This window comes from Nothoprocta perdicaria, unplaced genomic scaffold (genome assembly GCF_003342845.1).
Source record: "Nothoprocta perdicaria isolate Ctin4 unplaced genomic scaffold, notPer1 scaffold_39, whole genome shotgun sequence".
NCBI lineage: Eukaryota > Metazoa > Chordata > Aves > Tinamiformes > Tinamidae > Nothoprocta > Nothoprocta perdicaria.
The window spans coordinates 1,081,569-1,098,190 of record NW_020455632.1 but is presented as its reverse complement, the minus strand read 5'-3'; the positions used below and the strand labels follow the sequence as shown (position 1 = coordinate 1,098,190).

At 41.9% G+C, this 16,622-nt stretch overlaps 1 protein-coding gene across 3 annotated transcripts in view; it reads right to left on the bottom strand.

Annotated features, from left to right (window-relative positions):
- The window catches only part of ITSN2 (intersectin 2), a 62,792-nt gene that overhangs the window by 11,886 nt on the left and 34,284 nt on the right, over positions 1-16,622 (bottom strand). For 2 of the 3 annotated variants that reach the window (XM_026044937.1, XM_026044934.1), the window contains 10 exons: positions 16,044-16,165; positions 14,178-14,353; positions 13,753-13,897; positions 13,117-13,322; positions 12,200-12,264; positions 11,301-11,467; positions 10,556-10,601; positions 10,130-10,251; positions 9,694-9,790; positions 8,796-8,987 (listed from right to left, as the gene is read on the bottom strand). In XM_026044937.1, coding sequence (XP_025900722.1) covers positions 8,796-8,987; positions 9,694-9,790; positions 10,130-10,251; positions 10,556-10,601; positions 11,301-11,467; positions 12,200-12,264; positions 13,117-13,322; positions 13,753-13,897; positions 14,178-14,353; positions 16,044-16,165 — 1,338 coding nt within the window. Of the gene's footprint in view, positions 1-1,110; positions 3,444-8,795; positions 8,988-9,693; positions 9,791-10,129; positions 10,252-10,555; positions 10,602-11,300; positions 11,468-12,199; positions 12,265-13,116; positions 13,323-13,752; positions 13,898-14,177; positions 14,354-16,043; positions 16,166-16,622 lie in introns of those variants that run through there. The other variant, XM_026044936.1, reaches the window with a different exon arrangement.

The window sequence follows — 16,622 nt, the reverse complement described above, 5'->3', positions numbered from 1 at the left end:
TCGGCGCAGCAGCCCCCAAACCCTCCACATTCCAGCTGGGAAGCGAGCAACAGGAGATGGTTTCGGCAGCGCGCGCCGGCACACGCRTTATCAGCTTGTTACATTAGGTCACAGGGCCCCACGGCGGCGGGCTGGAGTTGGCCAGAATTCCTATGACTGCGCTTATTTATGGGTGTTTTCGGCCCAAAAATGTCACACGGGGATCAAAGAATGGTTGAGGTGGGAAGGGACCTCTAGAGATCATGTAGTCTAAGCCCCCTGCTCCAGCAGGGACACCCAGAGCACAGGGTGGCATCCAGGTGGGTTTGGAAGATCTCCAGAGAAGGAGACTCCACAGCCTCCCTGGGCAGCCTGTTCCAGGGCTCTGTCACCCTCACAGGAAGGAAGTTCCTCCTCACACRGAGATGGAACTGCCTGGGTTTCAACCTGTACCCACTGCYCCTTGCACTGTCACTGGCCACCACTGAAGAGCTTGGCCCCTTCCTCCCTACATTCTCCGCCCGGGAGCCCTGGAGCGCAGGGMACAGGGATGTGGGGCTGAGGCACCGGGCGGCAGACGCTGTGGGGAGCAGCGAGGCGGCCGCGGGGCCCCTCGGGCTGCTGCCCATGAGCTCAGCACATCCCGCATCCYGGGCCTTCCCCGCATCCCGGGGCCCTCCCCCTGCACGGATGCCGCTYGGAGCAGCAGTGGCCTCTCGGCTCCTTCCAGCTCCCTGGATTTTGCCCCGGCCTTACAGCGGATCCCAAACAAGGGATGGACGTTTTGACACTGGTTTTATAAAGGCGGCGCTGCTGATGGCCCCGCTTTGCTCCATGGGCTGCTATCCAGGGGAGATGGGATCACCCACAACCAGAAATTTTTAAAATTTAAAAATTTAATTTTTTTTGAAGTTAACTTTTTTAAGGAAAACAAAAGATGATTTAAACTCAGTTTCTCCTAGCTACCCCTCTTCACTAATACAGAGAGTGACCTTAAATCTCATCTTACCTACACCCTTGGCCTGGCCTTTCCCACTGATAATGTCACCTAAGCCAAGCCTGCTGTCCCCGGGGTGCTCTGGTGAGCGCCCTGCACCTCTGCAGGCAGACTCTGCCCAGAGACAGATACCGGGGGCAGAGACTTATTTCCATCAGTGTTTTAAAATCTATCATCATCATCATCATCAGTGCAGTTAAGAGTGTTTAAAAAGGTCCTCGGGTAATACTGAAACTCTAAAAAACACCTGTGAAAGCCCCAAATTGCTGCAAAACTCATTAATTAATAGTTAGGATTGTTCATGGCCATAGAGACGATCATAGGGCTACTTGTGTGGATCCGTACCGGTTCCTAGGCCTCCTTCTGACTTGGAACACGGAAGCAGTGGGTAAAATGCCAGTTCCTTCAGGAAAACACCACAAAACTGTTCACTAGAACCTCCCAGACCGCATGTGAAATCGTTTTTCACTCTTGCAAAGGCAATTTGTAGCAATTTGGCACTGACGGAAATCTGTTGGGGACTGTTAGGAAGTCAGTTTGGCTCAAATCCCTTAGGTTGAGAGCGTAATTTGGAAATGGGAAAAATTCACCCCAAGATTATTCAGCTACAAGACTGCAGCGAGTGTCTGCTCAATGGCACCTGAGCAGCACAACACACGTTTGCCTGTGGTTCAGAGGCTGAAGTGCTTCAGAGAAGACAATTTGGGGTGATTTAGTGCATTTTTGCAGAAATACTTAAAAATGAAGTTTCAGAAGGAATAACAGAACCAAGTCACCTGGATCACTGCTCCTCAAGAAAGTCTAGCACGTTACATGCCCACAACAACACTGTTTCGTTCTATAATAAAATAATCATTTAGAGAAAATACATCCAGAATAAAAATCCATTTGTAGTTTTATGGAGGCACATTCCTGTAGTCTCTATTGCACAAAAGATAAACCTCTGCACTAAAGGGCACATAGACATCATTGGATCAAGTATATTAAATACAGTAACATTCCACTCTTTTTCATAGAACTTTTGGAGAAAGGCTTTTAAATCTCTGTAACAGGATTAACATTTTCCCGACAGTACCATCACAACATTATATATAAATATATGCACATATATATAGATATAGAGTAAACGTACAGTGGTTTGTAAACATTTCTGATTGCATAAAGCCACCTTTGCCTCTGTTACATACCTGAAGCCAACAAAATTAAATACTTTGCCTACTAGATTTCTCTTTTTGCTACAGGATCAAGGAGCTGTTYGCTGTTAAATTAACCCTGGCATTTAAAGGGGCCTCAGGGCAGAGCCTGAAGCCCCGTTCCCCTCTCCACGTAGGATTAAGACTCCGGCACCTTTAGCTGCCCCATCTTGCCAGCGGGCCCTAACCATACCTCAACAGAGCACTTGGAGATGACCATTTAGGTCTGTTGTTCAACCCAAATTCTTTGTTTTTGCTCCAAGTATCCGCTAGTCTTTGCTTTTTTCCCCCTGGTAACTGCCCTTTCTGAAGGTTGCCTATACGTTACCTATACATTGGACTGCTGCTTCAACAGGTACAAGAGCAGCAGCTTTTCAGACGCTGGTGGCTCTGGGCCACATAAAGCACTGACCTGAACTGCATCTGCACAGAAAGGGGCAGGGAGAGGGTCCAGCAGCATAGAGACTGGGCAGCAACTAGTAACTCTGCTGCAAGCCAAAACTGAAAGCAAAATATTGGAACAAAGGAATAATTTCAAGGAAGATGTTTAGGAATTGGATATATGGATCCCAAACAACCTGTAATCCTTCTATTATATGATTGTGAAGGAAGAAAGAAATTAAAAACATCCTCTATTTTAGTCTATATATTTCCTTCCCCACTCAAAGGGGTATTTAGAGGCTGGACTGCATCAGATCTAAATCTTAGATCTTGTGGCGTATTTGTAATCACAGTGACTACCAGTAGCACAGACAAGGTGGGGATGATTTTCAATTTGAAAAGCTCAGCATAGAGAAGATTAAATCAAGTCCAATAGAGCAAGAATCAGCAAACATTTTAATTTGCAAAGTATAAACATTACAACATGAAAAGAACACAACTACCCATTCAAAACAGTCGAGATAAACTGTGCAAATAGTGGGTCTTTGTGTGTCTGCAATCCCACCATGCAAACGACAGCTGGATCTGCATGCTAGTGATCTACGCTTAGCAATATGAAASGAAAATGCTAGAGGAAACAAGAATGGACAGCAGTGAAAGCCACACAAAGACCCACTATCCTTTCTGCTTTTACAAACCAGTTGTAACTGTAGATTGTAAGAAAAGCCCCAAACCACCACTAATTTCTTGTCTGGATCTGACATTCAAGCGAAGCAAAATGATTGTGTCAGAGGTGTGTGGGCAGAGCTGGCCACCCTGCCACCTCCACGCTACAGTCAAACTCGGATAGTGGGTCTCTGAGGTGCTTTCACACTGGAAGACAACATTGGGTCCTAAAAAAAACAAAAGATGAAGGATAAAATGAACACAAATTTGAAGAGTGAAACACGAGAGTTCGACGGACAAAGAACAACATCAAAAAAGGTCAGAAAGGAATGAGTAACATTCAGCTTTCTGAGAACAGGCAGCATGCACTTCTGCTCTTGCAATTCCACATTTATCAACATAACTGGTGTCAATTACTCATCACCAGCCACCACTGATTCTCAGCAAAACACTGATTTTTTTAAATGAAATAAAAAAGAGAAACTTCTATTACGCAGACTCAACATACACGGTCACACTCTAGTTTTGTTAAAGGCAATGGCAAAATTCCCTGAGATTTTAACAAGATTTCACACAATTGGACATTAATTTGGAGGAGATAGTGAGCAAAGTATCATCAGAAGTTCTCTGCATCAGCACGTAACATTAACCTGCTTGATTCTGTTCAAAGCCTCACACCAAATAAACAAACTTTGTCTACCAATGTCTATAAATGCACATGCTATGGGCTGTTCTAAGAGGGGACTGCAGCCTCCAGACTTTCAACTAGAAGCTTTGACAAGCTTGATGTGCACTGGTATCAAACTCTCACTACGTCATGAAGAAAGTGAAGTGACTAAAGAGCTAGACTCCTTCAAGATGAGTTGTCCGCATAGACATGGAGCTCATCAGCTGGGAGGTGGCTTCATTAGGACACCCAGCTGCACATCCAGCTTGTATCCCCAACTGCGCACAGCTGGACCTGGACAACAGTGACCAATTCCTGCTCCTGGCTTCCTCCTGACTGCAGGATCCTAGAGCAGCAAGGACCCCGAGAAGGCAAGTGTGAGATGTGCCTGTGACTGCTGGAAAGCTCCCAAAGGAGCAAGAGGCTCAAAGGGAAGCTTTGCTAATCAGACACAGCTCTCACAGTTATGACCTTCCGTGCACAGAGATGAAGAGAAAGGAGCTTCTGAAGCTGCAGTTCCCTGCTATGTGTACAGGAATGGAACTTGCCTCGTGTCTCTGCAGCCCATCATACTGCAAGCTACCTTCTGGAAGAGCAAACAAGTAGAGGCAGATCTGGTCACTGCAGTGGACTTTACTGCCCAACATCAAAGTTACTGTMAAAGCATCAAGTTTGTACCTAAGGAAGTTGTAATTTTGCCATATGTATAGAGAGAACAGTCTAGGGAAACAGGAGGCTTCTCAGGGCTTCTAGTCTGACCAGACATCCTTGTCTTGGATCATCTGCACAGAGAGATGGACAGCACTGCAGGCCGGCTGACAGAAGGCAGAGAAGGAGCTCTGCTTAAGGAGGCCACCTGCAGGCTGCATCTGTGCACCAGGAGGAGTAACTCAGATGCCTGATAAACCTCAGCAGGGCTTGGCTGCAYGACAGGCGGTGCGGGAAGAGGGACGATGCCCGTGCACGGGTCAGAAAGGGCTGGTGCAACATCCCAGCTCGATGAAAGGGCAACTGCATGAAAGGAAGAGAGCTCTGTCCGACAGCAGGAAGTTAAAGCCTTTGCACTCCTGGTATAGGTAAGACCAGCTGACTCACTTTCCCAGCTCTTGGAAGGGTATTTATGAGAGATGAACAGATTACAGAATGGTTAAGGTTGGAAGGGATTCCCTAGAGATCATCTAGTCCAACCCCCCTGCTCCAGCAGGGACACCCAGAGCAYGGGGCACAGGGTGGCATCCAGGTGGGTTTTGAAGACCTCCAGAGAAGGAGACTCCACAASCTCCCTGGGCAGCCTGTTCCAGGGCTCTGGTACCCTCACAGTGAAGAAGTTCCTCCTCACATGGAGATGGAACCTCCTGGGTTTCAGCTTATACCCATTACCCCTTGTCCTATCACTGGCCACCACTGAGAAGTTTGGCCCCCTCTTCCCTACATTCCCCCTCAGGTACTTAGACATACTGATCAGACCTCCTCTCAGTCTTCTCTAGGCTAAACARGCCCAGCTCAGTTAGTCTTTCCTCATAGGACAGAGGCTCCAGTCCCTTAATTATCTTTGTCGCTCTCCACTGCAGCCTCTCTAGAAGCTCCATATCCCTCCTGTCCTGAGGAGCCCAGAACTGCACCCAATACTCCWGGATCTCCAGTACTGAAAGTAACCTGCAGCAATACTGAAAGCAACCTCTGCAAAATCTGCAGAGGTGGCTGGAGTAACTGTCTCATCTTGGAAAACCTCCATCTGAGGTAAATACATGTGCAGGGGGGAAAATCTCAGCTAAGGAAAGCACAAGGGAAAGGCTCAGGCTAGTTCCATGGATAAGACAACAAACTGGAAAAAAAGAAGTTCTCTTGCTCAGAAAAGCCACCAATGAGGTGAGAGAAGGTTCTAAGGGCACATATTTAAGGCAGAGGAAGATGGGCTCAAAGGCCTGGCCACCAGGAAGAGCTCTTGGTGCTAAGTGAGCCCCATCTACCCAAGGCACATTCCCCACAAGAGCTGGATGAAAACTTAAAGGACGCCTATCAGCCAGACAGTGTTAACACACAGAAGAGCTGACCTTGAATGGCTGAGCAAGAAAAAGAACAGGTATCTGTTCCTATTCTTTCAATTTAAATCTATAATGCTAGAAATACATATAGTATATATATTAAAACTTCATGCAAAATGTATTCTTTGTGCACCCCAGGCTGATTTTTGTGCCAATGTCAGAATGAGGGCTATTAAAATGTTGTTACACCACGAGTAATGCCACCTACCGAGTGCACTACTCGGTACTGTGTTCTGTAGCTCACCGAGATTTGGGTTGTATTTATAAGTCCAACTGTAAAAGCTCTCACTGGTGTCTTCTTGCAAAGACCCTATGCCAAAAGATGCAACTAGAGCAGCACCACCAAAACTAAGCTTTGTTGTCAGCACAGCTTATTTTGTTTGGAGAGCTCACAAGCGGCTTGAGAGAATCATCTTGGTGACATAAAGGATTTCTTTGCTAGGGAAGTTTGCCATTACAGCTCTAACTAGCAAGGCCCAGGAAAGATTCTGGGTACGTAGGCAGTCCAATTTACAGTGTTTGAATTCAAGGGAAAAGCAGCATTTTCATAAGCTGTAACTGAATCAACATGATCTGCCCTCTGCCTTCCAAATGCTGTTACATTCAACAGGCTAGAGGAGGAAGAAACTGGTACTCTTCAGCAGAAACATTGTAATACTCAGATTAACAATTCCTTGAAATATAACAGTTTAAGCATCATATCTGTTGTATCTCAAGGCTGTTCTCTAGAAGGCCACAGCAACCTTTGTGTGAGACAAGTCCTTGGTGATTTCTCCAGAGTATGCGCAAAAATTTCTACATTACATTTCAGTAAGTGCAAAAGTAATCTAAAGAAATCACAAGAAGGCTGAAGGTTCAATTAACACGCACTTTAATGTTTGTTTAGTTATGAGAAGTAGCTTTAGGGCAGGCTGCACCAGCAAGACTTGCTAGCTCAGACTTTACTCTGCCTGGAAGCAGCTCAGCCAAYCTGGGCTGTCCCAGGAATCGGTGCCTCCGTTGGGAGCCCACGGAGCTCCCAAGCCAGGCTGCATCCGAGCTGCCTCTGGACAGGACATTGCTGCTTTTTCCTGAAGTTTCTACATGCAGATGCTTTCCATGTCACACAGGACTGACAAATTCTAGCACACAGCTGATAAACAAGGCAACTCATCCAAAATACSCAAAATTTTCGATTTTTTTTCAACTTATTCTTTCTTCCCCCTTAGGTTAATTTTCCTAATTAAGCATCAGTAGATCTGCCTTGTAGAGAACAGCTTCCTCAACAGGCTCAAGCGTAATGACCACGTAAAGATGATGTGCAGCATCTCTGCTCTTTGCTGACTGCCCCTGGCTGATCTTCTCAATGCGCTTTCAAAGAAAAATTATGTTGACACAGCCACAATGTGACTGGAAAATAAGGGCTTTTACTCAGCAACACTGAAATCTGAGAATAGGACAGCCTAATGGCACATCAATGAAGGAAGAGAAGAGCTTAATCACCACTTCAGATGCTTCCAGTTACAAGCTGAACCTAGCATTGCTTTCGCTGAAAGTTAATGGCACGTGTAAATAGCTGTCACCTAACTAAATGGAAATATGCCTGGGTGGATAAGCTAACATCTGTATCACTTTCAAAAATGTAGAGTTTTGACACTCAAAACCAAGCACAGTCTTACTTCCCTAGGCTAGCTTGATTTAGTATATGCCCTTCAAAGTTCACACTCTATCTAACCAAAAAGAAAACACTTTTAAAGTATTTTAATGATGCAGATATGCCCAGTTTTAAGAATTTTAAGTTTAATCTAAATACAAGTGTTTTGATATCATAGCCCTRGTGGCCAGAAGCATGAAAAAAATAAAGTGCTATTAAAAACATTAACACAGATGTAGGTTAATTGAAAAGAAAGTCTCAGGAATGGTGCATACTGTAATTTAAGGACGTGCTGCAACGAGCAACCCAGGCAAAATACTTAATTTTCATAGTCTAAGCAGTGCCTTCAGTAGCAGCTCTGCCAATACTTTTCTAACAACATAACTATGCTGACCAAGGCTTGGGTTGTGTAAGAGCCCTTGCGTAGAGGATACTACAAGTTAGGCTCAACCAGACTTCTGGATACTTTTCTTTATCCTGAGACAGCTAAAAATGCCAGAACACATTATTTCATACAGCGGCTGCTGCTCAGGAAAAATAATAGCTAAGGCAGGGCTTGTTATATAAACTGAGAAACTTTTGCATGAAGATGCATTCCCAACCCCTGCAACCTCATGAGTTGATTTAAAAGGTGATTTAATCACCTTTTTAATCACCCCAGAATGAAAATCTCAGGGAATGAAAAGTCTGAAGGGCCAAAACTGTTATCGAGGAGAGGGGAAAGCAGAAACCTTTATGCTGCTTATGTGCAAGAAAAAAGGTGGAGAAACTTCCAGCCTTCAGGCAGGCATCTATTCTAGCATCCAGTTCTCAGTCTGCTCCCGATGACTCTTCAGTTTATTATATGTTTTGGTATATAGCAAATTTTGTTTCTCAAAATTGTATGAGCACAGGATCAGTGGGGAGCCAGGACATACATGTGCCACGGGCTAGGCCACTGGCTAATGCTAGAGCCCTTCCTTTTCTTTTAGTAATCATCCCTACTGAACTGATAAATCAAATATCAGCATCTTTAAAGGAAGGTGGCTCCTACTGAATCTAGTATTTTACCTCACTCTAGCACTCTGCTATTACCCTCTGGCTGCTTGTTAAAGTGCTGGTTGTTTGCAGATTAAGTAGAAAAGTGAATGAGGAAATTCATGTGAAGCTTGAGACTCCAATCACAAAGCAGAGGAATAGCCACAGACCTTTGAAATATGGTAACAAAATGCTTTTTAAAAAAACTGTTTCTTACATTGCTGACTTGGGTCAGAGTCTGTGGTCATCTTGACGTAGTTTGAGGGAAAGAGACCCGTCACACCATTGATTTCTCCTTGCCACCAGTCAGCATCATCTTTGTTCAGGACATTAATGAGCTGCCCTTTGGAGAAACTGAGCTCATCTTCGTTGTTTGCCAGGTAATCATACATTGCTATGACTTGACATACTGCAAGGGAAAGAAAAAAAAAAAAAGCAGAAATGCTACTTTTGCAGAAGTATTAAGGTTATTCTTGAGTACGGAACACAATTATGGAAAAGAAACAGTACCTTCATGGACACTGCTACATAAGGAGGTAAACAGATGATTCTACCGTGACATGAAACTGCCTTCCCTTTTCTTTCCCTGGTACCACAAGTGTGCAGCTCTATCTCTCCCCTTGCCAAGGGGTCTGTCAGTGATTGCTAGTGATTTCCATATTACTTTTGCTGAGATGGAAGCAAGGACCTCACAGGAAAGCACAGGCTCTTGGGCAATCCAGAATCTTAAGGAGTCCATGCAATAAAATTCCAAAGTTCTTGCTGGAGGAGATAGACTGCTGATCCTCCTGGATTTCTGAATATGAACATCTTTGTATACCTGAGGCCTTCTGCTGTGGGCTAYAATAAAGGATACATGCAGGACCCCAGAAAGAGCTGTTCTGATTAAAACATTGTGAGATTTTATGTTTCTCCCACCTACGTATTATCTGAATGGTTGGGTCTGTCCAAAGGCTCAGATTCTGATCAGGGCTTCAACATTCCCCAGTGACACCAGAATAAAGTACTGCCATATTAGTACATTCATTATGCAGTTCAGCTTACTGTTTAAATAACTGCAACAGTTATACAAAATATTCTAGGTGAAGCACAAATAAAGTGAGTGTTTTTTTCACCTGAGGGAGCAGCAGATGTTGTTCTTTCACTGCTTGGACCCAGTAATTTCACATGGCTGGCAGGAAACCATCCTTTCTGCCTCTTCTTTCCTCTGGCCTGTAAATGTTAAAGGTTATTACACAAGTAAGACAATAAATAATTTATAGATTGGAAAAGACTCTGGACCCTTCCAACCTCAGCCATTCTGTGCTTCTGTGATACAACATCACTCATTTCCATGAATATGATCATTCCCAGTTTTACGGGAATTTCTTTTTCATGACCATAAACAAGACCAGGAATGCAAGGCCGAACTAAAAGTTTTTTCCAAATACAATTTATACAAGGAGAAAATATCTTTCTAGCCAAGCTTTCAAACAGTATGCTTTATTCCCCCTTCCCAATTCAAATTAAACCAAACACCAGCTCCTCCCTGTTCACGAGCTCACAAATTACCTGCAGCTCTCCTTGCCACCAACCACTCGCATTTTTCTTCAGAATAAGTATTAGCTGTCCTGGAGCCAGACTAAGCTGCTCAGTTCCTGATGCAACATAGGCAGTAGTAACTTGAGCAATTTCTGCAAGAAGAGAATATAAATTGTGCCTGTTGTTTTATTTTTTCATTATATTAGGAGCCAAATCCACAGGAATTTATACATGCTCTAGGTGTGCCTGCTTGAGCAGGAAGGTTGGACTAGATGATCTCTAGACGTCCCTTCCAACCTTGAAGATTCTGTGATTCTGTGAATACTCTACTATATACATTGCAGTTAAGCACATTAGTCACCATTAAAAAACACTGTTGTGAATCAGGTCCTAAATGGTTTTAAGAACTTACTGTAAGAAACAGTGCTATATAATAAAAAGTTTGCACACACTTACCAGGTTTCTTATTTATTGTTCCAGTTTTGCCAGCATTACTAGAACTCTGCAATAAAGGCACAAACCCATCATTTAATATGCAACGCAAACAGTAAATTTGCACTAGTTTTTAATTCACATGAACTGAAATTTTCTTTTGCCTTAAATACTCCTGCTTGTCTGAAAAAGAGGGCATCCTTTTTATCCTCTCCCAGTAGAAGTTGCAAGAGAAGTGACATTAATCCTAACTTTACATGTTCACCCTTCAATATGCAACCCTAAAACCCTTTGGTTTTAGGGCATGACTCAGGTGGTCTGTTTTAGACGTCTGCTTTACAAATAAGAATAACTTTGCCCTAAGAGTGCCCAATTCTTCCTAGATTTATAAGTAGATGTTCACATCCAATTAGATCAAAATGCTTTATTTCTTAATCAAAACATTCACCTCTTATGTAGCAATAGAGACCTATAACTTTTGCAAACTATGGAAAGACAGGTGTTGTATGCAGACAAAAAAGTACATTTTTACTTCAGATGTGTATTTATTGGAAGAGCACTGGAACACCTATGCAGAAAGCAGCAGTGTGACACTGTGGCTAAAGCAGTGAATCAGGATTCAGGCTACGTGAGATACAGATCGAGCTTTTGTCTTTATCAATGACTTTAACCTCTGCTTAAAATCACCACGTAAGAGCTAGATATGAATAATATAAAATCTAAAGAAAGCATCTTGCAGGAAAGCAAAAGACTCAAAACACAGACTCACTTCTTGATCCTTTGGTCTGACATAATTGGAGGGAAAGATGCCAGTCCTGTCGTCAATGCTCCCTGTCCACCATTCCCCTTCCTTCTGAGTCACGAGTATCTCCTCACCTTCCACAAAAGTCAGGTCACCGGGTTCAGAGCTCGAGTAAGAATAGAGTGCAACATACTCTGTACAGGAAACACACACAAGGAAGGAGACAACGGTTCAGCTAGGGGGATGAAAGCACAGCAGATGCAAGTAACAAGTATTTTTTAGATCAGTGTTCATCATCATGTTGGTAACACAGATTGTGTCTCAGTAAGTTTATGAATCAACCTATTACCTGCTCAATCATAATCAKCTTGCCTCATGCTTACAGCTCTGGCTTATCTAGGTACACAACATTTTTCCAGACAAATCTACTCGTCACAGTTAGAGTTACTACTCTTTGACCATCCTGCAGATCAACAGAAACTTGTAGATCACAGCTAGAGATTTCTCTCTTCTATGAATCACATCACCTCAGCTCCACATTTCACACCAACCATTTGTATCACACACCTACATCTGACTAAATACGTTATTATCTGATTAACATGGAGATGGAAAACATCAAGGGGAATTAAAATATAATTGTGGAAGGATGTAGAACATACTAGAGGAAAAAGTCATATTTATTCTTCTCCATATTTGTTTCCTCTACTCTCTATGGATTAAAAGACAACAGTCCACAGTTTAGAGACTAACAATCTCCTAAGTGATCAGTTATCCTACTGATTTTCATAACAGTAGCTTGATATTTTCATTGTATCTTTTGGATGAGCATTGAAATATTTGCTCAGAATTTCTTTATATATTCAAGCTTATTCTTATGCCATGAAAAAATGTATCATTAAGTGACATAATCCACATGGTCTTACCCTCTCCAGCTGTGTAAGACTGTGCATTGGGCTTCTTGTTTACAGCTGCATAAATAGCTTCTGGTCTGCAGGGAAAAAAAACACCAACAACATATTTGAGTAAGAAAGAAGGCTGATTAAGAACAATGTCTATTAAGACGACAATAAACTCACTTTAGTTGTCTCAATGTTGCCCTTTTCTTTAGATAAAGGCTACCCTGATTCTCAATTAGTGACGAGTGTTATTGGTTTTAAGATGTARGCAGAACCCAAGAGACTTGCCCTCCCTAAAGAAGTGTGATGAGAGGCTGCAAAGCCTATTAAGAAATTATGCCATCCAAAAGAAGCACAAATAAGACTTTTTGTCCCAATTCTCTCATTTTTAAGGAGTTTCAAATAATTTCTATTGTAACATATGAAAAGATCAATTCACAAACAATGCTGCAGCCTTTCTAGGACTAAACAGACTTTGAATAATTACTTGAAAASTTACCTACAGCATGAAAATAGATATAACTATCTTTTAAAAGAAAGAAACACCGCACTGTTTCTGCAAGACRTGCCTTGGGAGCTTTTATGATGCTGAGTATTAAGGAATTCTCAGCAAGTCATTCAGTATCTGGCACCCTCAGAGTAAAGCAATTACACTGCTAGACGGCTGACTCGGTAACGAGACAAGAAAAAGTTTAACAGTTGCTAAATAAATTAAACACCACTGATTTTTCACAGCACTCAGCCTTGGAAGACCTTCTGCTTACACAGTAGTAAGCCCAAAATGACTTAGTTTGCAAAAAGGAAACAACAAAAGCCAGAAATTGCATTTTGCCCCGGGTAAACGTAAAGCACTCCAAAGGTTTTGCTCTCTCAACTTCAGCATTTTGTAAACTGTGGAATAAAATAATTTTTATTTTATTTAAATAAGTAAAAGTCTCACTCACTGCTCTTTCTTGATTTCAGTCCCAGGTAAGAGCTTGACGTAAGATTTTGGAAACCAACCCCTTCCTCCATGTACCTCTCCAAACCACCAGTTTTCCTGCTGCTCCAGCACAGTGATGATATCATTCTTTGAAAAATTCAAGTGGTTATCTTTTTTTGCAGTCCAAGAGCAAAGTGCTTGTGCTTTTAAGTTCTCTACAGGTTGGCCCTGTKAAGACAGAAGCACAGGTGTGTTACTACCCAAAACTGATGCAAGTGTTAAAAAAAGATGCATCATTTCTTGCATTCCAAGACAGTTCGTTCCTAAGTGTTGGCAGAATAATTTGATGCCTGGACAACATTCATGTTGCTCTATATATGCTGTTGGTTCAGGAACAAACCCTCAACTCTTTCTTATTTGTCACAGTATCTTGTGTGCCAAGTTCCAGGGAAAAGTCTTAGGAAAGAGACTGCATGGTGGTGTTCTCTGTTCTACCAAAAATATATGGAATTGTATCAACGTATTCCAGTGGGGAATCCAAATCAGTCTGAATTCAGACTAGTTTATTCTCTAGCCTTTGGCAGTSCCATGCCATAAGGGAAAAAGGGAAAAAATAAGTCCATATAATAACATGAATCTAAAAAACTTCTCATTATACCTGTCCATGAATGGGTGAAACAGAACCAGGGGAGACAGTGCGGGTAAAAGCTGATTTTTGCTGCCACGCTGTGTTAACATTCAGGCTTGAAAAAGGTACGTTTTGGTAATCAGATTCTTCTACTGATTTACTTGGTGAGAGTGGTCTGCAAATTGAATAGAAGCCCATTTAACACAAGACAACTTTGATTTAAAAGCACATCAAGCAGAAACACTAATTTTATATAAATAAAACAATTACTCTATACAATGCAAACCAGACTGTCAAAGATTTAGAATACAATTTCAGGTAGATTCTTCAACAAACCTTCCACATTTTTACTTAAAAACAAATGCATAAGGATACTATATGGTACATAATATACAAATGTTGCCTTAGAAAAAGCAACTTAACATAAATGTAAAAACAAAACCAAAAATCCTTACTCTGAAGCAGCTGAGGTAGTAGATAAAGATACTGTAGGAGGAAGTAAGGCCTTCTTGGGAGATAAMGGTTTTTCTCCTTCTGGTATTTTTTCTACATAATTGCATGGAAACCAACCAAAATGTCCCTGGAAACTCCCATAGAGCCAACCAGGCTCCCCCACAGTTTTTTCATCAACCTGTGGATAGGAGGATAAAAGCAAAACAAAGCAAAACAAACAAAACCCAATTAACAGCAMGAAGCAAACAAGAGATCTAGTGCGTGGGCACCTCCTGGCATAACGTGAACCGCAGTCATCAGCACTTCCACTCTCTTCCCTTCACTGGGCAGCTGGTTTTGCCCAGTTGAAGGAAGAATACGATGCAACTGCAGCCAATTTCTGTGAGTTTAAGATGTGGGTAGAGACAGGACTCCAAGCTGTTGAACTCCAGAGGCCCCTTCCAACCTTAAGGATTCTAGGATTCTGTTACACTCCTTCAAACAGGGCCCAGGGAGGCTTGGGAACAGGCACAAGACCTGGAGCCATTCTGGCTTGCCCAAATTCATGATTGTATTTTGCTGAACGTGCCAGGCCAGCCTGTCACCACTTCTGGCCACAGAACACGGAGGCTGGTGCACTTGATACACTAAATTATTCTGTTTACAGAACTGTCATCTTCTGAAGTGAGGGGCTATAAACATATTTTTTTTCAGCAGTTTTATTTAGAGGAATGGAGGACAGGGCTGCTGAGCCTGAAATCAGCTGTATTCAAAAACGTGACCAAAAATTCCAATTAATATTMAAGTCTCCATTATGTTCTATACATTTAAACATACAATAAAAAAGGGCTAATATTAGCAGCTCCAGTGCTAACAATTAATTAGGCCAATTGGGATTTGAGGTAGACAAGGGGCAGGAGGTAGCTGGCATATTTCTAAAAGAGGACATCGGAAGTTAAATGGCACCAAGTTATATATAACTGAGATATATAACAACGTCTACTTCTCGTTTCCCCCCTTCTRTGCTTCATTGGCATAAAAATGCAAATACACAATTTAGTACCAACACCTAAAGGTTTTAAAATTGTGTAAGACACTGCTCTGTAAACCTGTCATATGCCTATTTCACTTACAATCCAAATGAGAGGGAACTGTGTGTCTATTAGCTGCATATACATTACTCTATCACCACAGCTGTAAGTCAGTTTTCATACAGATTGCTTCTGTTTTCCAAAAATATTTGCATGCTAACAAATGAAATAACTACAAGAAATAATACAGCTTACAAGCCAGAATGCCTTATCTTCCTGCTGTTCCCCTATGGACACCATATGCCACTGAAAACACACAGGGATGCTTCCAAGAATGGACTCGAAATAAACTACTGTAAGTGCCTGTCTGAGGTGCATTTTCAAAGGATGAGTTAAAAAAAGATTAAGAATATATAAGGAGACACTATTTAGATGCCTTGATTATACAGAAGAGCCTTCCACAGCTGCTGAAGCCTCTCTGTTTCATCTAAATTCAAATGCCATTAATCATCCTGTCTAGGCATTCATGCCACTGTTTACCACACTCACATTTCAAGCTGTCCCTCGGAAGTCTATCAGTACATGTAAAACAAACTAACAAACTGAAGTAACTGCATCATTTCTGACTTACTAAGTTTAAAAGGCTTTGTCTGGAGTTTATAATTGCTATTCCAAGCTCATTTTCAACATGTGTCAGATTTGTAAGTCCCTAAGGAAGACTTTAGCTAAACTAATCCTATATAAAAATATAGTAAACCTAAAATATATTAACACAATGTTTTTAACCTCAAAGATCTTGGGACTGGGGGAGCTGCCTGCTCTTTTTTTGCAGGATACATACGATTRACAACCACTTACCTGTATCACATCCCCAGTATTAAAGCTCATTTCATCGTGGTTCCTTGCTTCAAATGGATATAAAGCTCTGTAATTTACCAAGGCAACTGAATTCCTAGACTCTGAGGCACTAACTGCATTGCCTGAAAGGAGGAAAAATAGAGTTACCCTTTTGATACAGCTGAAAGGCATGCATTTAATTGGAAGTTTCTCATTCTGAGCAATAGATATGAATAGAACAAGACAACAGTTCTTGTCCTGCAGACACTACCGTGGGAGATAAATAGGAACAAGAGGCTGAGGGGATGCACATAATTTAAGAGGTTAACATGCTGRTCATCGTAAATAATACAGACAACAAAGTGAAATGAAGTGAAATAAAGACAACGAAGTGAAAATCTTCTGAAGGGGGGAAAAAAAAAAGAATAAAGACATCTTTATCTTTTCATCCTTTCRCACTAAATAGCTTTGGCTAAACCTAGTGCTTTAGTATAGACCTTTTTAATACAATTAACATTTTCCAAGGTGAGAACACACTGATCAACAGCTAAGTGTCAGCAGCACATGTGATTATTTTAATTAAAAGCTTAAAATAGCAAA